General features: G+C 31.4%; 1 protein-coding gene across 2 annotated transcripts; it reads left to right on the plus strand.

Annotated features, from left to right (window-relative positions):
* The first annotated feature begins 67 nt into the window (after positions 1-67).
* LOC148630103 (receptor-type tyrosine-protein phosphatase epsilon-like) lies at positions 68-24,528 on the plus strand. Of its 2 annotated transcripts, XM_088560822.1 has the most exons (26): positions 68-190; positions 2,344-2,484; positions 4,148-4,408; positions 4,659-4,790; positions 5,700-5,834; positions 7,502-7,639; positions 8,321-8,458; positions 8,857-8,997; positions 9,207-9,315; positions 10,402-10,523; positions 10,895-11,061; positions 11,462-11,549; positions 12,989-13,065; positions 13,719-13,755; positions 14,068-14,165; positions 14,648-14,767; positions 15,148-15,296; positions 16,681-16,816; positions 17,273-17,422; positions 17,853-17,952; positions 18,494-18,567; positions 18,777-18,911; positions 19,808-19,939; positions 20,722-20,867; positions 21,091-21,226; positions 21,793-24,528. In XM_088560822.1, exons 1-26 carry the CDS (start codon positions 127-129, stop codon positions 21,847-21,849), a joined length of 3,183 nt encoding a protein of 1,060 aa, XP_088416948.1. In that variant the 5' UTR covers positions 68-126; the 3' UTR covers positions 21,850-24,528. The 2 variants fall into 2 exon arrangements, with proteins under 2 accessions (XP_088416948.1, XP_088416956.1); XM_088560830.1 differs by lacking the exons at positions 19,808-19,939; positions 20,722-20,867; positions 21,091-21,226; positions 21,793-24,528 and adding an exon at positions 19,121-19,183.
* The last annotated feature ends 239 nt before the right edge of the window (positions 24,529-24,767 follow it).

The following is a 24,767-nucleotide window of genomic DNA, read 5'->3' on the forward strand; positions in this document are numbered from 1 at the left end:
AAAAACATAGACCTGTAATATAGCAATAATTAAATAAGTTTTTAATTTAAGCTTGGTACGACTCTAGCATGGTACGTTTAGAAAAAGCTTGACAAATTTCGGCCCTTGACTGAGAAATGGAAAACAATGGCTGAAAATGGGAATTTTTTAGTTTTTATTTTGATTTTGTTTACTTGCGCCATTTTAATTGGTAAATTACTTTTAGCACTTGCTCATGTTTTCAGTAAATATTGAATAATATTAAATACAAATAGTCCAGTTACGTTAGATTAATATTGATTGTTAATTTCATCCACATTATTTCTGGGAGTGTTGCACTGAAATGCGATACCATCATCTGTTTATATTTTCGTTTTCTTTGGTCGTAGTTTTCCTTCTTGAATATTTATTACTAGGTTTTTTGTTCTATCATTCACAAGATATGTTTGATCTAATTGCGAAGTAGCAACGATCAAATTTCAGGCCTTTCATTAAGTGGCGGTACCAGGTACTTATACCCTCCTAAGCTACTGGAAGGTACCTCCTGAATTTTAAAATTTCATACATTTTTGTTATGGAAAATGATAAAAAGTACCTCCTACAAAACGAAAGGTACCTGCATTGCATTAAGTTAATGAAACCCCTGTAAATTGCAGTAGGTCAAAAGCTCACCAGATCTTATTTTTCTTATGACTTTATGAATTTTATGTCAACTCTTCAATATTTAACCCTACAGTAGAGTCCTATTTTGTGCTCCGTCACTGACTCACTACTCATTCATATTCAATGTTCATGTAAGGGGTTTTAATTCCTCCTTACCTCAACCTCTCACTTCCGAGTGCCATATTGTAAACCACTCCGTCTTTGAAATCTGCAGAATTATAGTGAAAAATTAACCATTTAAGGCATTTTTAATGGTGTCCTTACCCTAACACATGATAAGATGACTAAATTGAAGAAAAACAAATGATCTACCAGATGAGAAAAATCAAGCAATCCCGGAAATCCTATGCAAAAACAGTTTAAATGAACTTTACTTTTGGTTTTCAGCATTTTGATTAGGTATTTCTGATTAACAAACTCAAAGTTGCACGCTTTGGTTTGTAAAACAAGACTTTTATATTAACAATTGAATTACCATTACATATTCACTCTTTACATGTACATGTATTTCCTCTAATACAGAGATTTTATATTTAAATATTAGATACATGCAATTAATTATACATGTCAAGATAGAAAGAAGAGGGAAAAAGAATACAAACACATCAGTACAAAAATATAAACTATATGGATACATCACTGATGCCAATCAAAAAAGTCAAGAAGGAAAAATGCAATAAAAAGACCTGTATCAACCTAAGAACTACCGGATGTAGTTCATGCATCAGCACAACAATGTTATCTTTTCAGTCTATTAAATTCTGCCAAACATTTAATGACTTGTAAATTACAAAAATTGGAGAAGCTGTGCACATCAATATCTTGGGTAAGTGGTTTTTTGCCCAAGAGTACTTGGTATAGCTGTCATACATGTTTAGCTCAACAAATAATTTGATGGTGAAATGTTCCATTGTGATGTCCCACCATATATTTTGTGAAAATTCAGTTCCAGCACAGTTACAGCATGCATGTACAAAGATGTTATCAAACCGCCTTTCACATATAGTACAAATACCAGATGCACTGTTCGGGATATCAGTAAAAAGTTTTGTAATTGCATAACAGTTACCAATTTCAATTCTTGAAGATGCATGTTTCCAAAATGGAGCTATTACCACTGAGGAATGCTTCTAAATCTTGTAAAATCATGGTGTCAGTTGATTTGTTGATTCCATTTGTTGCCTTGGACAGAGTTCATAGCATTATTAACTTCAATTTTTCATGTATTTTTGTTTGGAATGTACCCTCAAACAAAAAGTTTATCATGTGACTATGAAGATCACATTTCAGCAATATGTCAAAAAACATTCATTTTGAGGATTGTTAAGGCATATCTGTGGATGCCTTTATCAAAATTTTTTGTAAATTTGCCAAGGATAAATTTTTGTATGCGAAGATGTCAGTGAAAGTTTGGAAGTTAGACACTAATCACAGGATATTAAGTTACTAAGGAGGGTGCATTCACTGATAGCACGAAGCCATATCTTATCAACTTAAAAACATTGGCTACACTAATTCACGTTGTAACTTGGTTAACTTCTTTCATATAAATGAAAACCCTAAAATATTCTATAACATATATTAAGCATGATACACATTTGCAGTGACTTGTCAGATGCTAGAGGTCAAGATGGCATCAAGTCAGAAAGTAGCTTGCTAGACAGCTGTAAATATGTGAATTTTTTCTTGTTTGTGTTACAGATGCAGATTGCCCATTAGGAACATTTGGGTTTAAATGTCAATTTCAGTGTGGATGTAAAAACAATGATAATTGTAATCCAGTAACAGGAGAATGTCCAGATGGTTGTAAGCCACATTATTATGGACGTCATTGCCTCTTGGGTAAGTTTATGGTGATCACTGCTTAATTAACACATGGATTTTAAGTTTATTAAAACAAAAAGAAAAGATATTGAAAAGATACCCTGGGATCTAAGTAGATCTGTCTGTGAGTGAAATCAGTACAACTATCAGTTCAATCAGTACTAAATAACTTTGTAGAAAAGTGACACATATATCATATACTACATATATTTTCGTACTACTAGTTCCAATTCAAAAATGTAACTTAGCCACATGATTATTTACTGCCTTAACAATGTATGCAGAATGTGCATATTGAGCGGCATCAAATGTACTTCACTTCTGCTTGTCTTTGACCATCTGTAAGATTCACCATGAGTGGTTAAGTTTTTTCATTTCCTATACAAGTGTATGCCACCATGTTATCTTGGGCCTACCTATGTGCCTCTTTCAGTTTGCCTCAGGTGTTCAGAAAAGGGCTGTCTTACAAGGTAAAAATAATATGAAAATAAGATATGTTGTGAAGTGGCTCAAATTAAACATAAATAAGAATAATGAATAAATGGACAATAGCCACGTTTAAAAGCTGAAAAGGAACTACATACAAATAAAATGTAAATAAAATGTTAAAAAATAAAGAATATGGGCCAAAGTTTTCGGCCTTACAGTCTTCATCAGGAGCAAAAAGTATTGATGAGAAAACTGACAAGTGTCAACCAATACCACAGAGACAAGGTGCCCTTCAAAATTAATCTTGATCATTGTGAAGATGTGTCAAGTTCAAGATGAAAAAAAATATATAATTGTAAGTGAGCTTACGAAAAGCAGTTGAAAACTGGGGTATGGTGACTAAATAATGTGGGTTTTGACAGTCATTCCAAAGGAGTTTGCAGTACCAAGAAAGCTGATGATAGTCTGTTCTTGGAACTTTCATTGTTTTTCGCCTGAATATATTTCCAAATTGACAGTTACTTTCATATCATCATCACTGTGGTTTGCATCCAGAAAATGTTCACCAACTAGACATTTCTTTCCATTGATGATGCTTTGTTTGTGTTCTACAAAACAATCACCCAACCTCTGATAGTTCTCACCCATGTAAACCATTTTACAGAATTTGCAAACCAAAGTGTTAGCGATGTTCCTGAGGTACAGGTGAAGTGCATTTGTATAAGTACATTTGCTCCCCCTAAAGCTTTGTGGTTATGCAATTAGCTCACATAACCAAATGGTCGTTAATCTTTTCATGGGTTAAAAATGTCTACAGAGCTTATTGTTGACTTGTGCACATGCGTATTCACTGATGTTAAATATAATTTACCTAACATGTATTCCATATTGAAGCAACATATTCTCAGTGGTTTATTGTGAAATAAGCGAAAATAAATTGGTTTCAAGTATTATGTAAAGGATAAAGGAAGGTACATGTATTAGGGAAATTATTTTATTTTAAATGTTCAAAAACATTTTACATTGAGCTAATAGTAAAACAATCTGGACTAAAATTTGTTTAGGGTAGAGGCAAAAAAATAGTGTAGATACAGGAAACAGACATATAAATATTTTTTGGCCTAACCCAATTTCTGTCAGAGATGCTGTATAGTGCATGCTATTTTACAGTATTTGACCAATATTTCCTGGACTAAAGAACAAGCCTTTTTGCATCTTTAAGACATCTACACTATGTTTTTTACCATTTCAGCTAACATTTTCATTTATGATCCACAAGGAAAGCACTATATGGGTACTATGAATGTAACAAGGTCATTCACACCCTGTAAATCATGGAATAATAGTGTAATAAAAGAATTCTTGGGCTTAAATGGAGATATGTTTGCTGATAGAAAGATTCCTGGAGCTGTATGTAGAAACCCTGATGTTCCAAGCAAAACAAATCCTTCACCTTGGTGTATAGTTGACATAGATACCTTGAAAGAAGAACTTTGTGATTTAACTGAAGGCAGTGAGTATTAGTTGGTTTTTATCATATAATTAAGAATACTGTCACGTGAAATAGCTATAGGGGAATTCAGGGAATTTTGAGGTGTTATATTCCCAAAACTGAAATTTGAAGCTTCTGCTTCCCTGTCAAACAAAAAGATGAAAAAGTGAAGACATTTAACACTTTATCTGAAATTGATGGGTATAGAATGTGATTGTTATACACACTGTTAAATTGTTGAGTTCAAGACATTTTTAATTTAATTTGATAGGTTGTATTAATGGTTTATATGGAGACAATTGCAGGAATGAATGCCATTGCAAGGACCTAAAACCATGTGATAAGCAGACTGGGAAATGTGATCAGTGTTATGACGGATGGATTGGACCTGCTTGTCAGAAAAGTATGTAGAAACGATTGCTCCCTTTGTATCGCCAGTGATCAATTTCATAAAATGTCTCAAGTGTAAAATTTGTTATTCGTTTTGACATCACAATATAAAGAGAATTGATATGATGAGTATGTCAAAAAGACAACAAGCCTACCAGGATGGAAAATGTCAGCTCAAGGCCACCCATTGTTCTTAAATAAAGAATAAGGAAAACCTCATACGACAGGGTAGTATGTAGCTGTTCCCAAAACAACATTATACACAGGTACAGCAAAATAGTTGCTGTCATAGACTCCAAAAAAAAAAATAAACATCAAGTGAGTAAGAAACAAAGCATACAAATGCCAGAAATTTCTGTCTTGGGTCATGTGCAAATATGTGGCAAGGTCAAAGTACTTTGGCGTGATCACAACCCTCCCCCTTTAAAATTTGGCCACTGTGGAAAAAATATTACACAGTCACAAACCTAAAAATCACTTCTAAAAGGTCTGAGTCCCCTGTTAAAACAGAAATAAAGAAACCGATTATAATAGTTACACAAATGTACAAACAAAGGACTACTAGCAGTTAACTGACATGCCAGCTCCAGTCCAGTTTAAACCTACAAATAGTTATATCATCATAATATCACAATACTTTTTTCAAGGTTGATGTCATTACTTACAACTACTTTCTTACTTACTGATACTAGGGAAATAGACTGTTGAGATTCCATTTATATTTATCAATATCCTGTTGACCAAATTGTAGCTATCTGTTGGCTACCTGAAAAAGGCTTCTGTAAATTTACTATAGCTAAAGGTTGAAATAAACAAATAAATGTATTATAATCTATTTTCACAAGATGTTTCATTGTGTCTAGATGACAATTCTTTAATGTTACTTATCCATTTATGCAAATTTGAACTTATCTGTCGGTAGAATGTCAGGCTGGTAAATATGGACCTGATTGTGCTGAGAAGTGTGGTCATTGTAAACAGAGACCATGTGACCATGAAACAGGGTACTGTGAAGGTGGATGTCAGGCTGGATGGAAAGGAAAACTCTGTAATCAAGGTAACAAGAGGGGGCTGCATAGAAAGGAAAACTCTGTAATCAAGGTAACCAGAGGGGGGCTGGATGGAAAGGAAAACTCTGTAATCAAGGTAACCAGATGGGGGATGGTTGGAAAGGAAAACTCTATACCGTATTTTAGTGTGTATACTGCACATTTATGTATTGTGCACATTGCAATTTTGAAGGTCAAAACTTGTGAAAAAAAGTTTTTTAGACATAGATTGCAGTAGAATTTTGTAAGGCATAAGATTGATATTTTGCAATTGATCGGTCAGTTTATTTACTTTGATCAAGTACTTTCTACATAGATGTGAAGGAAAGAAACTTCTATTCACACTTACAACACTTAAACATTAAACTTAGTTACATGTACATAATTTGGATAATTTTAATTTCGAAGCATGATAAATTTGACACAGGATGTATGAAATGGCTTATAAAAAATAAAATAAAAAATTGGACATTATGTAATTTTTCATTTTAAAACTTTGAAGAAAGAAAATTGTTAGAAACAATTTAACTTTCAAAATAATCATTTTCAGCTGTAAAAACATTAGATAAGGAGGGTTTTACAAAACACGACTTAGTTACTTTTGGGTTTTTTGGTTTCATTTTAATCTCTAACCCTGTTTTAGAAGAAAAAAATATTGTACAACCTCTGTCTGAGACATGTTATTAAGACATTTGAACTGGATTTTTCAGTAACATTTCACTTCCTGTTTGTTTGTTTACATTACGCAATCTTTTTTCTCTTATAAAAATCTTTTATTTCTAGGCCAAACCTTATATATTGATGCATTTTACACATCTCCATGCTCTGGAAATTATTTATATGTAAAGATATGTGCATTATACACACCAAAATATTGTAATCAAGGTAATATTGAGGTCTGTATGGAAAGGAAAAACTCACAATTGGGGTCCTTTGGAAATAACAGGCTAAAAGTGAGAAAATGGGTGTTATCATTAGAATTGATAGGGAAAGCTTATTGTTGATCTGATTTTCATGATTCAGATGCCAATCTGTTCCTTTTGAAAGTTTTCATTTACAGGATAGGCTAATCATTAACCGTTTTGGAGTTAAAAGGATAAAAAAAAATGAACTTTTTTATTGTTCGTCCAATTTCAAATTTATTTTATTGGATTCCTTATGAAAATTCCTGCCTGTGCTTTTCAGTCAGATTTCAGATATCTCTTACAGTTTTTGAGTTATAAGGGGTCAAAGGGGCCACACCCTAGAAAATCTTATTTATTTTTGGTTGGAATTTCGAAGATTTTTGTTCAAATTTTAAATTTTGTGTTGTATTGTGTCCAAAGTTGTTGTTGTGTCCATAATTAACTGTAAGTCCTTAATCTTAAGTGTGTCAAAAACTAGCTTTGTTTCCATACTTGACCATCAGTGTTCGACATGCTGTGCTCCATGAAGCTCTGTAATAGTACTGTAATCATTCAGTTTTAACTCTAACATAAACTATAGAAAGGAGTGATATTCTTTTGTAGATGAATTTTGTATAGGCTCAGAATACAATATTCATCTAATGATTTGTCTTAAATATTGACCCAACTAATAAATACAATGAAATAGACAAGCTGTTTAGCTTAAAATGTTATGTTTGGTAGTAACCATTTCACAGAATATAAGCAAAGAAAATTGTTCCTTTTTACAGAATGTTTAAATGGAGAGTATGGGGAGAATTGTTCTGGTAAATGTGGTCAGTGTAGATACAGCCAGCCATGTAATACTCTGACAGGGAAATGTCCAAAAGGCTGTAAAGATGGATATACTGGAACATATTGTAATGATAGTAAGTAACAGAGAAATAAACAAGTTTTTTATAACATGTGTAAATGATTGTTTTTAAAATTATTATAAGGCAAAAAAATTGTATGTCTGTTTCTTATTACCATTCTTATCCATTTTTTGTGTGCCTACCCTAAAACATTTTATTGTTATTTTAGCACCAGCATCATTGAAGTCCAGTGAAATCCGTGACATTTTATACCCTTTGTGAATAAAAGTTTGAAGGTTATTTAGGAATCATCCTGTCTGTCTATCTCTTCCTCCTCTGTCCACATTTCGTGTAACTCATCCTTAACCACTCAAGATATTTTGATGAAAATTTAAATGAATGGTTTGATATTATGATGTGAACATGTATGAGGACATATTGTTGGATTTCAATCGTTAGGTTAGCATAACTTGGCAAAATGAAGAATAATCCTTTCAATTTCAATCTAGTTCAGTTAAAGAAATTATCCTTTATTTAAATGATATTAAGTTAAGGGTTAGTTGAATCATAAACTGCAGTCCAATCAATATTTGTGACATAACAGTACCAAATTAGTTTATGAAATACATATGTAGAAGCAACCAAGAAAAGACTTGTAACAAATCAAATTTCTTTGTCAGCATAATAAGTGTTATGGATATGACATTACCATTGATGTCCTCTGTCTCTTTTACAAAACCTATTTGTCTTTTTCAGAATGTAAATCTCAATACTATGGATACAACTGTTCTCAGAGATGTGGTAACTGTAAAGATGGTGTTCCCTGTAATTTTGTTGATGGCACCTGTCCAGATCAGTGTGACCCTGGATGGACAGGTTCTGATTGTCATGATCGTAAGTTATCTCCATTTATCCAATACTTTAAAAAAAAATTATTGTTTTGGTCAGGAGAATTTATTTGTAGCCTTTTTTTGGATAAAAAAGGTGTAAAATTTTTTTCCCTGACACATCAGTTTTAGTCTTCCCTACAAAACCTAGTAATGTAAGGTACAGAATCTGTAGAAATCAATATGTTTAATGAACTTACATGTTAAGTTCAAAGACTGATTATATTAATTTTATTTCTAATAGATATGTTTTCTTCAAAATTGAATTCAAAATGCAATGTTTTTTTGTTTGATGAAAAAGAGAAACAATTTTACAGATACAAAAATACAGTTTGAAATAATTATCTGCATATAGATAATGTCTGTTGTTTCAGCTTGTAGGCAATGTTTTATTTCTAATGACAGCTTGTGATCATGGTTTCTATGGACAGAACTGTTCCTTAGATTGTGGTAGATGTTCTCATAATGAGACATGTGACAGAGTGACAGGTCAATGTCCTGGTGGTCTATGCTTAACAGGGTATTCTGGTGATTTATGTAAATCTAGTAAGTATGAATATAACACTGTGTACATGGCTTGGATTAGGAGTATTGTGCATGTATTTACATACAGAAGTAAAAAAAATGTCAACTAAATTCAATAAAGTGGAATGTTTGCATTCTCAGACATCAATTGTAAATGTATGAAATATTTGTATAAATATGTTTTTTATCTGCTTTTAAAACACATAAGTAAATTTGTACTACATTTTCAGTAACAATCTTTGCTCCTGAGGAGACCAGTAGTGCAGGAAGCAGTGCAGTTATAGTATCAATAATTATTATCATGGTGTTGGTTTTGATGGTTATTGGATTTATCCTCTGGTAAGTCCTCTCTACTATACACTGTGGTGGTGGAGTCACAATGTCTCCACCCAACAAAGTGGACGCATCATTTGACATGTCTTTAGCTTTCTTTTGCAAACATTCAGATATACATTTAATAATTCTGTTAGTTAAACAATCTTTGTATAGATAAAAGATTTGAAAGAAGTTAAATTGAAATAATATTACCCCAGATTTTTTTTGGTTGAGACACAGTGGAGTGAACTTTTACTGTTGAGAGATACAAATTTATGCTGATGGCAGTGAAATTATCAGTGTTTATTCAGAGAATTATGATAAAGGCCATTCTAGTTAATTTCTTGGTTCGAAGGGCACTTTTCGTGGTAACAAAGTATGTAAGGATGCATTTCAATTTTACGTATTTATTACTTCCAAGAAAATGATGTGGTTGCTTCTTACATTGTTTATAACCAGGACAAAATTTTGTTATGTTAGCATAACCCTACCATAAACTGGGATATTTTTATCGTAGATTTATTTCGGTTTTTTGGCACCTTGCTTAAAAGTGCCGAAATTAAACAAACCTAAATCTAATGTATGCAAAAATTTAGATATATATTGGTGTAATGGTAGATGGTAATAAGAGCAAAATTAATGCTATTATCCCAGGTATTATAGGTGTCTGACTTTACATAGACATTCAGTTTCCTTAACCCTAGACCGATAAATGTTATCAACAATATTTAATTTAAAAGTTGTCAGATTCAATAATTAATTTCACCGACAAACATAAACTGTAAACAAGAACTGGTGCAGATTCACAAGCTAGTATTTTACTAATTATCATCTATGGCTTGGACAATGATACTTATTTTTTTACATTTATCTAATTGTAATAAAACAGTAATGATGGTCAGATTAGCCAGGCCACAGGTGTCAATTATCTACTCAAAAGTTCATCAGTCATAAAATTGGAGCAAATCAATTGTTGTGATTTGAGACAGCAGGTATCCTATGTTTACATTGCAGTTGAATTGACCCTTCACCTGCAATAATAAATGGGACAGTAATAGTTTTGTTTTTTAGGATGAAAAAAAACTTTTAATCTTTATATGTTTCTTACAGGAGACGTGGCAAGTTTCAACAGATTCTTAAGTTAAATGATACTTGCAAGACAGATGATTCCATCACTCAAGAAAAAGAAGAGGTCTCGTCTAAAGAAACAGATCATCTCATTCAAGAGAAAGGTATCTTGGTTACATGACATTTCACTTTTTTTAATTAAAAAAATCTTGAATTGAATGGGTTTCAGTACAATAAGAAAATTAAAAAAAGCTTGATCCAACTTCCTCCATTAAAGCGATTATTTTGTACTGCTAATACAAATGTCACTTTAATTTGTAGTTTAAGGTAAAATCTGTAGGTTAAACCTACTCAATGGTATTATTCACATTGAAATGGTCCGTAGAGAGAACAATTAATCTTGTGAATATGATTATTGTAATAATTATCTATAACAGCATTCTAAGTGATTTATTGGTATGGTAGTTGGCCAATTTTATAAAAGCTTTGAAAATGCATTTTATGATATTAATGCAGTCCATGTGAAATTTTGCAGATGATCCTGAAGTTGTTGGCAATGGTTATGACATTAATGTTAATGAACCCATCTATGCCAATGTTAATACTAAGAAACAAAGTAGTCCTGTACAGGTCCCAGAATTACTTGAGTACATCAGGAAAAATAAATTGAATGAGTGCACTGGCTTCAAAAAGGAATTTGAGGTTTGTATATTGAATTATGTTTGGCGGTGTAGGTGTACATGTAATTTCACTTTCCGGAATTTTTTGTTTATATATAACAATCAAACCCCTCCTGAAAAATTTGTTAGGGATTAGGATTCATTGTCTCTGTTCATCTGTCCTTCTGCCTATCTATGCATAATGCCTTTTTATGTTTTTTTGGCCTTGTTCATATTAATATATAGAGGTGCTTGAAGCAAGCCAATTTATGTAATGGTACTTGCATAGGGAGATACTGCCAATCTAAATTTATAGCCATAAGGGCTTGTCATGTAGATAGCTTGGAAGTGCAATGCCTTCTAGAGATTTCTATAATATATTAATTTTGAAGCATACATGTCATTAATGTTATAGCTAGTTTAAGATGATTGTCTTTTTACAGGAATTGCCCTTGGGCATGTTGGCATTACATGAAGCTGCTAAGAAACCAGAGAACAGACCTAAGAATAGATATGGCAATATTATAGCATGTATATATCTGTAGTAGTGGTGTAAAATATACCATTGTACCATCTTGTGATGAAAGTTTATATTTCATTACAAGTTTACTTTAATTTTTAGTTATTTATCAATTTATGAACGCTAATACAGTCGACTCCACTTAATCGCATATCACTTTATTGCATATTTCGGTTATTAGCATAATTTTCTCCTGCACAAAACCATTTCCTATTATTCTATTAGGGAAAAAATCGCTTATTTGCATAGGCCTTGCAGGTGCCTTTTGGTTTATTGCATAGAGAATTTTCCTCATCCAGGTAAAGACAGGTTTTCCCAAATTCTATTTTAAGCCTTCAGGTAATAAATATGTCAGTCATATTTATTGTTGTAAAAACTAGATTATCATCAATCAGGAGCTGTTAATAATGGATTAAAAACATAATGGACATAGAAGACAATTTAAATGATTTCTAATTACATTAAAATAAACAAGCACCTAGGTGAACAATGACTTCTGACAACATGCCAAACATCACCTTATGATGCGGCTTGGGGTATTTTTTGTCCCTATTTAAATTCTTCCAACTACAAATGATTATCAATGTAAATTTAATTTTCTTTAATGAGCTGAACAGTTTTTAGTGAGCTTGGGTTACTAGGCATAAATATCAACCGAAAATTAAAAGTCATCTTTCATTCAGTACAATGTCTAATGAAATTCAACTACCCTAAGGTGCCCCATACTATCCACACTTCATAGGAATATATCGAGGTCAAGAGGTCAATGACACGTATAATACACAACTATCAGTGTACAATGGTGATTGAACAGAGGAATAAAAACGCACAGACCATTTCAAAAGCCCAGAAACTACAAACATTGATGAATATTACACTGAATCCTGGCTGAAATTTGAAATATGGGATTTTCTTTCAAAGAAAGGTCAGGAAATTACTTGACTATTTATAGATGAGAAACACGTGGTTTTACTTATAAATACACACAACGTAAAGAAGGTCAATAAACAAGACAAACACAATATATATTATTATTTATTGATAAAAGAGCAATACATTGAGAAAGTCTATAACAATTAAATACCAGATCAGAAATGTTGAACAGTGATATCCCTGGTTGATCCTCAGTACAGTCGTCTTACCTGAACTCACACTTCCGGTAAAATCGTAATTTCGGTTATAAAAATAGCCCGGTTATTTGCATAATTTTTACTGGCAAATAGGCTATGCAATTAAGCGGAATCCACTATAATGTGTCAGTTTTCTTTATCAGAAAAGCTTTTAAATGCAAGACATCTTCCTTGGTCTACTTAAATGTACTAAAATTAAAAGAATATTTTATCATGTGAAAAAAGTTTGGTATGAAAGATAAGTTTCAAGTTTTGAAAGAAATCTAAATTTATATTTATTTTTTTGAAAGATATTTATACTTTAATGTTCTATATTTCAGATGACCATTCTAGAGTTGTTTTGACACCAATTGCTTCTGAACCCAACTCAGACTACATAAATGCTAATTATATTGATGTAAGTTCTACAATGGGAGATCTGTTATGATTTTATTATCGATATAGGATGATAACGTAGTGGCTTAAACCAGTTAAATGCCTCAAAGTTTCTATGTTTACAGTGTTCGATACTTACATTGAATTTCTCAAATGGTGTTAAAACATAGAGAAACCTTATTATGTACCTGAAATGAAGTGGGGCAACATTTTGTTTTTTATTCTGTTACTTGTTATTCTTCTTTTCCATATACTTTTGTCCATGTATCATCTAAAAACAAAACAGCCCTATGGATTGGTGTAAAAATAGGTCACCATGTGCAGATGTGATGTGCAATGGCAATCTGAATTTTCAAACATGGTCGTCATTAAAAAATGAATGAAAAACATAAAATATAGGAAAAAAATCAGAGATATATATTTGGTTTAAAAATAGGTCACCATAAGGATATCTGGTAGGCCACGTTGAAATTTAAGAAATGGCCTTAATTCCAAAATTATAATTATGAAATATGAAACATATCATAGAACTGTAGACACTGATTTTGGGAGCTCCTTTGACAATGGGAATGTTTGGGGAACATCTGTGTAGGTATCCAATGCAGTACTAGTTTTTATTTTTTTACTTTTTAAAAATCAAATGTCTATTTAACAAATTCAACAAATGTTTTACAGGGATACAAGAAGAAGAATGCATACATAGCCTCACAAGGTAGTGTTTTAAAAAATTAAAATAAACCTGAAAATATTCACTGTAATTACCAGATGAGTTCAAGTTTGACCATTTACACAGGAAAATGTTCACAAATTACTACTTTTTTTCTTAAACCATTTGATTGCATTCATGAAAAAATTCCTAGTACACTTTAAACCTGCTTGTCTTGTGCTTATAAAACTTGTCAAAAGATTCTATGGTAATTCCATCTAATTTATAAGTTTCTTTGACTAATCTTTGAATTATTGTTACCATGTGTTACATTTTTTTTATTCAAATGTGAGACGAAGTGATATATGTTTTTTGCAGGTCCAATGAAGGTTATGTTCCGTGATTTCTGGAGAATGATTTGGCAAAAACAATGTTGTAAAATTGTCATGCTTACTAATCTAATGGAAGCTTGCAAAGTAAGTAAAGAACACCCTACGTAATTATTTGTAAAAGTAAAGTGATTTCACTGAGTCTTAATTGAGAGATAGTGATAACTGGCAAAGATAGATTTATGCAGTCTATGGGCCTTCAATAAATGCTGAGAAATTTCCCATGCCAGGACTCTACCTTGGCCTGGCCCCTGAAACAACAAATATACCAGATCAATGTCACACTAAACCATAAACATATTTTAACTCCAAAATAACACAAGATTAACAAAGGCTAGAGGTTCCTCACTTGGGACTGGCGCAAAATATGAGGTAGCTCCTCTACCTCAAGCAAATGTAGACAACTAAGTACACAATTAAATTAAATTCAAAAGAGTTTCGAGTCCAATGAATAATGGTGAATAAAAGTATGAAATAGCTTTGTTCAGAAGTGTTTAGCTTTTACATAGTAGTAGCTCTATGCCTTATTGCAGGTTGTATAAGTTTAATGTGCATAACCTTATTTGCAGACTAAATGTGAACAATACTGGCCAGAGGAAGGATCACTAACATATGGGACAGTAACAGTGGAAATGATTAAAACTACAGTGTACACAAACTTCACTATCAGGACTTTAAAGATTACTAATGTAAGTTATATTGATAACATGTTAAGGATTCAGAATGATGCAAGGATTACACTAAAATCTCTTTTCATGTAAATATGATATCATACAAAGTTGTAAAGGCTTGAATAAAAAAGTCTATAATAATGGTGTTTCAGGCTTAGTTGCTGATACTGTGAAAATGTCCATTAACAGATCTGTTATAGTATATTTGTACAAATTGCAAAATAAATGCTATAAATATTATGTTAAGAACTTGTTAGAGTTATCTTTAACTATCAGTGAACTATATTTGTAAAACTTCTCCAAGATTTCATTTTTGGTGTGGTGTAGAATTCATTTATATGAATTTTGTGTCTAATGATTTAAACTTTGAACTATGCTGATTGCTGTACATATTACAGAATGGTCAGAGTAGAGAAGTAAAACAGTTCCATTTCACCAGCTGGTCTGATCATGGTACACTCATCTCTTCTACACCTCTCCTGTGTTTCAAACATAAAGTAGACTCCTACAACAAGGAGAGTACAGCACCCATTGTTGTACACTGCAGGTATGCTGCTATTTACCCATACTGATATGTAGTTGAAATATTGTTTGAGGGGAATCTGTAATACAGTAGATTTTTTGCTTTATGACTTATTAACTGCAAATAACCAAAGAATGTAAGGCATCAATTACTGTTAAAAAATAATTTGTTATTCTGGCATTGGATGAATTATTATTTTATACTGTCATAAAATGAATAGTCCATGTACATTGTAGTTTTGTTCTTTTTGTTCATACTATTTTTCTTCTATATTTCCCTGAAATACCCTTTTTCAGGTGGTAATGCACATGTCCTGACTATCACATAAACAAATACAAAATAGAAATGGTATTAAATATTGACGATTCTTGAAGCTATATAATACTGAAGCTTGTTTAAAAAATGTCTAATAGATATCTCTAATTTTCTATAATTTTTAATAAGTTCATTTAAGATAACAGAGAAGTGTAATCAAATGTACTATGCGTATTTCAGTTAATTGATCAACATGTAAAGTTACATGGAAGAGGTTATGACGATTTCATGTCAGAATTTTACAATATTTCCTGAAAATTTCACATGCTATAGAATACAAAATAGACTTCTATAAAATTGCTCTATTATTTCCCATATAATTTACATTAAAGGTTATTCCGTAGTTCTGGGATGGGAAGATCTGTTGACATTAATGGTTATTTTGTTGTGCTGGGATGGGAAGATCTATTGGCATTAATGGTTATTTTGTTGTGCTGGGATTGGAAGATCTATTTACATTAATGGTTATTTTGTTGTGCTGGGATGGGAAGATCTGTTGACATTAATGGTTATTTTGTTGTGCTGGGATGGGAAGATCTGTTGACATTAATGGTTATTTTGTTGTGCTGGGATGGGAAGATCTGTTGACATTAATGGTTATTTTGTTGTGCTGGGATGGGAAGATCTGTTGACATTAATGGTTATTTTGTTGTGCTGGGATGGGAAGATCTGTTGACATTAATGGTTATTTTGTTGTGCTGGGATGGGAAGATCTGTTGACATTAATCATTATTTTGTTGTGCTGGGATGGGAAGATCTGTTGACATTAATCATTATTTTGTTGTGCTGGGATGGGAAGATCTGTTGACATTAATCATTATTTTGTTGTGCTGGGATGGGAAGATCTGTTGACATTAATCGTTATTTTGTTGTGCTGGGATGGAAAGATCTATTTACATTAATCGTTATTTTGTTGTGCTGGGATGGGAAGATCTTTTGACATTAATCGTTATTTTGTTGTGCTGGGATGGGAAAATCTATTGACATTAATCGTTATTTTGTAGTGCTGGGCTTGGAAAATCTATTGATATTAATGATTACTTAGTAGTGCTGGATTTGGAAGATCTATTGACATTTATCGTTGTTTTTTTAGTGCTGGGATTGGGAGATCTGGTACCTATATAGGTCTGGACTATGGTATAGAACAGGCTAATGCTGAAGGTCTGGTAGATGTACTCAGATGTGCCCAGCTGATGAGATCTAATAGAACCAATATGATACAGACATGGGTAAGACTTTAAATTAGGGTTTGACACATTTCTCCTACTGTCTCACTTTTACATATTTTCAAAACAGATATAAGAGTTAATAGCAGCAATATTTTATAGTTTGATCTCTTAGAGGACACATCTTAAAATATTGAAGGAATGTTTTCAATTTTTGAACAGTTTATTTTGTAACATTCATTATGATTTAATTTATAATGGATTTGATTCATTATCAAAACATTATTTTGTTTAAATTGTGGAGTGTAGACTATTCAATATTAATAATGTCATAGTATTAAACAAAGTTAAATAAAAAAACCTGGTTTCCTCAGAGAATCAACCAATGAGAGAGTTTGTTATAAATCAATTAAATTATCAATTTAAGATGTTTTTAGTACATGTATAACCTTTTTTGTTACAAAATCTTCAATAATAAAGAGATTGTCAATTATTGTTGATAGTAATTTCTTATTACAGGAGCAATACATGTTTATGTATGATGCATTGTTAGAAGCTATACTAGCAGGGGACACTACCATTCCTGTCAAAGGGTTTGAATCTCGATATCAAGAAATGTGCATACCTAAATCAGGCTTTACTCTGTCAGCATTGGATAAACAGTATGAGGTATTATTGGCAGAATATAAGCTTTAGATAGATAAATGTTGTCCTTGTAGTAAAAAATGGTAAAATACACGAATGCAACAAAATATCGGTCCCAATATGTCGTTTTAGTCTTAACAATCTGACATATTGGAATGGTTAATCAATAAAGGTACAATTGTTCCATACTGGTCTACAGCTGTACCTCTGTGATATGGCACGCCTCTGACCAATAAATTAGCCAATAGAAATAGAATATTTGTTGTATGTATTTACAAAAATTAAGTATTTTAATGATTGTATTAAAACACATTATTTATTTTGTAAAATACACAAAACAGTGAAATATTTGTGTATTTAAACATTTTCAGTCATTGTCTGATAGTTCACATATGTTTGTTTTTACTATTTAATAATACAACCTACTGTAGACTTTGGTATTTTTTTATTTTAGATTGCACAGAAATTATTACCTAACATAGAGAATACTGAGTTTAAAGCAGCACTAGCACCTGACAATATAAATAAAAACAGGGTGAAAAATGTTCTGCCTGGTAAGTAGTACCTAATGTTTTATAATTTTTACATGTATTTAGTTCTACATCAGTTGATACATGTATATAATGACAAGCATGCATTGCAAGAAAAATGCATCATAGCGAACATAAGAATTTGGTATATTATGGCAAAGCTGTTTCATTGATTATATTTGAAATCCAAAGAAAATATTACTTTATTAATTTTATCAAAGGTTTATCTTGCATTGAAAAAAAAAGATGGCTGATTCCTTTGTCCATCTGAGGCTCAATGAATTTTATTCATTTAGACTTTCAAGGATAGGTATTTTTTAGAAGTGAAGTATTTGCATGTTGACTAGTTTTCTTCATTATATAACAGACATGATTTTTTTTTCCACTTTTTAGTGGAATTCTGCTGTATCAAATCCGGATTTCACCACTATGATTCTTTTTTACTGTATATTTACTTCAGATTTTGCCAATTTCCGCTTTGTAGACCTCATAAATCATCTCTGATATAATGAGACAAACTTCAATATTTGGATCATATGATGTAATAAATTTTGTATTGTATTAGCTGACCGATACAGACCACACCTGTACACACAAGTTGAGGGGTCAAATGATTACATCAATGCTGTGTTCCTACCTGTAAGTACATACCAGCATTTTCTAACCATGCAAGCTTTTGAAAAAAATTTCAGTGATAAAATTTCAATTTTTTTAACTTTTTTTAAAATATCAAGTGATTCAATATCATGTGTTTTTTTTGGTAAGTTATAGTTTTGGATTATTTCAGGGATACACTCACCAAGATAATTGTTTTTTTCGGGTGAAGTTATGATATTGTATAATTGCAGGGTTACACTCACAGAGATAGATTTATTGTAACACAGATGCCATTACCCACAACAGTAGCAGATTTCTGGAGGATGTTATATGATTATAATTCCAACACTGTCATTATGCTGAATGACTTTGATAGGAATGACAAGGTATGTCATGGCCAAAAGGGGCCAGCTTTTGCTGAGGTGATCTGATAGGAAGGATAAAGAATATCAAGGTGGATTTTTGCTCTTTTGTATTCAGAAAAAAATATGATACATTGTCTGTATTGTACCTGGTCAATATTTCTTAAGGCATGTATATATATATCAGAGCAACATCACTACACTGTATTCTATGATTAATTATTTTTCCTCAGACATGTGCCTTATATTGTCCAGAAGAACATGGCAATAGTGTCCCATGATAATGTTGTTTTTTTTTCAGACATGTGCCTTATATTGGCAAGAGCGTTCTATGATAATGTTTTTTTCTCAGACATATGCGTTATATTGACTAGAAGAACATGGCTATATAGCGTTCTACGGTAATGTTTTTTTAGACATGTGCTTTATATTGACCAGAAGAACATGGCTATATAGCGTTCTACGGTAATGTTTTTTTAGACATGTGCTTTATATTGACCAGAAGAACATGGCAATAGTGTCCCATGATAATGTTGTTTTTTTTTTCAGACATGTGCCTTATATTGGCAAGAGTGTTCTATGATAATGTTTTTTTCTCAGACATATGCGTTATATTGACTAGAAGAACATGGCTATATAGCGTTCTACGGTAATGTTTTTTTAGACATGTGCTTTATATTGACCAGAAGAACATGGCTATATAGCGTTCTACGGTAATGTTTTTTTAGACATGTGCTTTATATTGACCAGAAGAACATGGCTATATAGCGTTCTACGGTAATGTTTTTTTAGACATGTGCTTTATATTGACCAGAAGAACATGGCTATATAGCGTTCTACGGTAATGTTTTTTTAGACATGTGCTTTATATTGACCAGAAGAACATGGCTATATAGCGTTCTACGGTAATGTTTTTTCAGACATGTGCCTTATATTGGCCAGAAGAACACGGCTATACAGTATCCTATGATCCTCTCAGTATAGAGCTGTTGTCTTCCACTGAATCAAAGAACATCACAGAAAGAATATTTAAACTTAGCAATAAAATCAAGGTAACACAAATTATAAAAGATGGTGCACTTGAGTATATATTATATGACCACATAGAATAATGCTAATGGTATAACCCTGTTGTTATCTTCCTCATTGTCTGAATATAGCTGAAATACTGCTGCTCGGAAGTTAAACCCCATCAAACAAACAAACAAACCTTCTCCCTCAACTCTGATTTCTGTGTGCTAACTTAGGCTGTATAAAACTTAAACAGAAGATTCCTTACTACCAAAGGAAAAGGTTGTAATGTTATTGGGAGATGTGGCCAAAATGTTCAGGAATAAGGGGTCAGGAGAGAATAAAAATTGCATTGTATAAAACTTGGTGCAGACTGCTAACTTCTTGACCTGTATGATTTAAAGTCTTGTGTTTACACATATTTTAATATGTATGCTGTGTAGTTAACATCTGAGTTAAACGGATGAAAAATTAAATTAAGGTTGATTGGAAGGAAAGTTTTTTTTAGGGGTTTTCAATATACTTAATCCAGTCATGTATACAGTATTCAGATTTTTGACAAAACTTTGTCCAAGCTTCGTACTTGGGAACAATTTATTGAGAAGAAGACTGAAAAAGCTTTTTACTGTTATTACATGTGTTTTGATGGAATAACATTCTGGATGATTCCTTAAAATTTTGGTAACGATGCATCATTTTTGTTATCTTCCAACTCTTAATAAGAAAAACAAGTGTTTGTTTTAACAAGCACCCAAAAATTGTCTTCATGCTAAAAGGACCACAATTTGACGCAATCTTAATATTCTATGATCTATATTTCTAGAGTGAAGATCGGGCTGTAAAGCAGTTTGAGTTTAACTGGGGAGACAAAAACATTCCATCAACAGCTGATTCACTGATTGACCTACTTACCAAGATAGATGATTGGACAAGCCGTAGTGGAAGAGGACCAATCACTGTTCACTGCATGTATGTGTTCATAAACAAACCTTGTTGAACGACAGCATTTTTTTTCTACAGTTTCTTACAGTTTCTTTCTAAGTTAGTAAAAGCTGATGTTATTACAGTTGGTGATTTTCACTAAAAAATACTTTATTATAAAATCATTGAGTAAATGCAGTGACTGCTATGTTGTCATGGTGATATAAAGATGTAAGGCTGTTAGTCATGAGAAATATAAAATTATTTTCAGGAATGGTGCCAGTAGAAGTGGGTTGATGTGTGCCATAAGTCTGTTGTTAGAGAGAATAGAAATGGACCAGGAGGTAGACGTCTTCCAAACTGTCAAAACGATACGTACAGTTAGACCTCAATTTATAGAGGATAAGGTAAGACCTCAATTAATAGAGGATAAGGTAAGACCTCAATTTATAGAGGATAAGGTAAGACCTCAGTTGATATGTTATAGTGTGGCTTAACACATCCATGATAAGGTTGACCCACAGGTCATCATCTGTGGAAATAAGATAAAAAATCCATTGGTGGATATAAATATTCATGGTTTTGGGAATTTATTAGTTTCTTTGATTGTTGATTTTTTTTATTTCTTGATAGCATCATAGTTTTGTTTATCAATGAAATTTTACATTTTTTTTATTTGGCTGGCCTGTGTAAACTATTGGTGCCTCGAATACTGTATGAATAGAACCCGTAGCATAATGCATCTTAAGATGACAACAACATACATGAATATGTAATGTATGTTTAAAATAATCAGTAACATTACTTAGTATATTTCACTAACAATACATGTGTACATTGTACAATAGATTTGAAAATAATACTTCAGTCTAAATGCAGATATACAGTCCCAAAATAACATATGATATAATTGTATTACAGTTACTGACTCTATACTTGATATCTAATTTATTTGTGGATGATTTTATTGTAGGACCAATACCAGTTTTGTTATAAGGTAGCAGAGTTGTATATACAGTCTCCAGTGTGATAGACTTAATCAAAACCAGGTCCTTAATTGCCAAAGAATTCTCTATTTTTGTAATTTTGTTGATTTATTCATTGTATAGAATCAAATGTTTGGTATGCAGAACAAGATTTGTTATAAACAGCATTGGCCAAGTCTTTCTTTATATCAGTGACTTTCTAGCAAGTCTTTCTGTGTATCACTGACTTTCTCCCTTTTTATCACTTTGGAGTAGTGAAGTTTCTTATAAATCTTGCAATTCATTTTAGTTACAAGATATTTGTTTCTAGTCTTAAGGTTGTAATTTTTGTAGGGTGTGATTTTAATTAACATTTTTTTCTGACTTTGTTGTGACATGTGAATGAGCCTTACAAGAGGTATACTTGATTGAATTCTAAACAAAGATAGCAATACACATTTCAACTATTTAAAAGTATTAAGACAAAATTCCTTGCATGAATTTAACTCATTTTTTATAGAAATATACATTTAACAATTTACTTTGTAAGTTATATTTTATTGTGATTATAAAACACTAAATAAATTATGATTGTTTTTACTGTAGATCTGCAGTTTATAAGTACTAAATATACATGTATTCCAATACATAACTGTGCTACATGTAGCGTTTTAATATGTATATAGTTGTGATATATACCTCTATATTCTGCTTAATAACACATTCCTGTACAATTTAATGTATTCTGCTTTTGATGTGCTTGAAAGACCATTCCAATGTTTTTACTGATATACCATTCATATTCATCAAGATCTGATATACATGTGAAAATTTATTTTTGACAAGTGCAATAACTGCTGGACAGTGATTAAAGTCATACACAGCAAATGTTTGTGTGAATCTCCTTTAAATAGAGATCTTTGTGTACCACCTTACCACTGTAGAATGTGTACAGCTAATGATTTTTTATGTAAACAAATGTATTGTAATTGTACTTTTTTCTTGGAATATTTATTTTTCATGATTTTCAAAAATTTCAAAAGAACAAATTACAAATGTACTTGACAAGTTATGTTTATTAAACCAACCCATACAACTACATAATAAACAATTGATCAGTGATATCAATTCAATCAGAAGATTTTATATTTTGCGACTTGTAGTACACTAAGTGACAATTTGAACCATTATTTTACTTAACCAAGTATCACGATTGAAGTCTTTCAACTAGAGGATTAGCAAATGTGTGTAAATAATCTTTTGACTGTACATTGAAAAACTTGTAATGAAAAATATGGTAATATTTTATTGAATCAATGGTGGGTCTTAAACAGCAATACAGTGGAATGAATACTCATGAAATAGGTGAAAACGATACTGTGAAAATAAATAACAGTGAAAAAAGTACAATAATTATGTCATAAGATGATTATTTCACTAATGATTACCTCGGAAAATTTATAACCTGTATTCTATGCTTTTATTTTTTTCTGTTTTTATAGTAAAAGGTTGTATTTAAGATTAATTAAGGTTGACACAAATTGTAAAAGTTGAACAGAAAGAACCATAGATACTGCTTATAAGCATATCTTGAACTTTTCAAATCATTTACAGAAATTATCAACAATGACTGACTTTGTAATTAATAAAAACATGAAATAATCTTGTGCATGAATTCCCAAGCTGGTATTTTTTTCTATATTTTTTTATTATGTACAGTATTTATGTTTGTATACAACTTCAAGGTTAAATGTGACGTGTTTTAAATAACCCCCAAAATCATGTTTCAGTTTGAGAATTTTTTTTATTACTGGTACTCTGGAAAAATTGCAGCATATGTTTTAAAACATGGAAACATGTTTGGGACCAGTATGGAAATATTTCTATGTTTGCACATTAGAACTTCTGCCCTGATCCAGGTGAAAATATACTACTGGGAAACATTTGTTTATCTATTAATTTTATAATGAAAGATTATCATATATTTGTATTTGATTTGAAAACATGTTTTTCATGTTTTTCTTGGTGGTCCTAAACATATGAAACACACATGAAAAATATGTTGCAATTTTTCTTGTGTGCATAAAGGTTGTTAGACATGAAATTTATCTAATTTTAGACATATTGCAATATAATATATCATTACAGATTATACAACCACAGAAATGAAAGATAAATTCTGCTTCAATGTTTAAGTATTAGTGGTTGTGATTAGAATGTGATATTTTTGTTGATGTTTTATCATTCCAGTGTGTTCTTCATTTTATCATTAATATGGTGCTTATTGGTACAATCATTATGTCAGCCGTTCTTAACCAATAAGTGTTGTGAAGCATTTATAATTTAGAATGTTGTCAAAACCCACTATAAATATCAAAATCAGGTAGTTTATATTTCACTACAGGTAATAATCCTGATATTACATATACCCTATTTTTGATTTTCTGCTTTTTTTCATGAAAGCTAAAGATTTATGAAGAATAATTAATCTATGTTTAAAATATAAAATTTGAGAACAATAAAGAAATTGCTGAAATCTTAATGTACAACTTGTTAAAAAGGTGAATTACTTGAAAGCATTCATATCTCTGCTTTGTATTTACATGAAATATAAACTCTAAAGATAGAACAAATTTGTGTAGAATAATTTTAGGTTGTCTATTGTTAATATTAGATTTTTTTTGCTTGTTACTACCAGTGTTATGTTTGCTAACTCAGTCACAATAAAAGATTATACATCTTTATTTTTTTTTCCTTAGTCCTTTATTACACTCTGCTTTAATTTGAACTTTAACAGGTACTATCTTTAAAAAAAAAGATACCCGACGCATTATTTTTTTTTTCTTTTTACTTAAAATTTTCTACATTTCATTCAAGAATTAACAAATGGCGAGCAAATTCAATTTTCGATACATTTTTATGAACGCCACTATGTTGTCAGTATTTGGCCAGTCAAAAAAACAGAATTGAGGTCAGGTGACTT

This window comes from Perna viridis, chromosome 1, assembly GCF_037379345.1.
Source record: "Perna viridis isolate PV_CMFRI_1.1 ecotype Kerala chromosome 1, ASM3737934v1, whole genome shotgun sequence".
Classification (NCBI taxonomy): domain Eukaryota; kingdom Metazoa; phylum Mollusca; class Bivalvia; order Mytilida; family Mytilidae; genus Perna; species Perna viridis.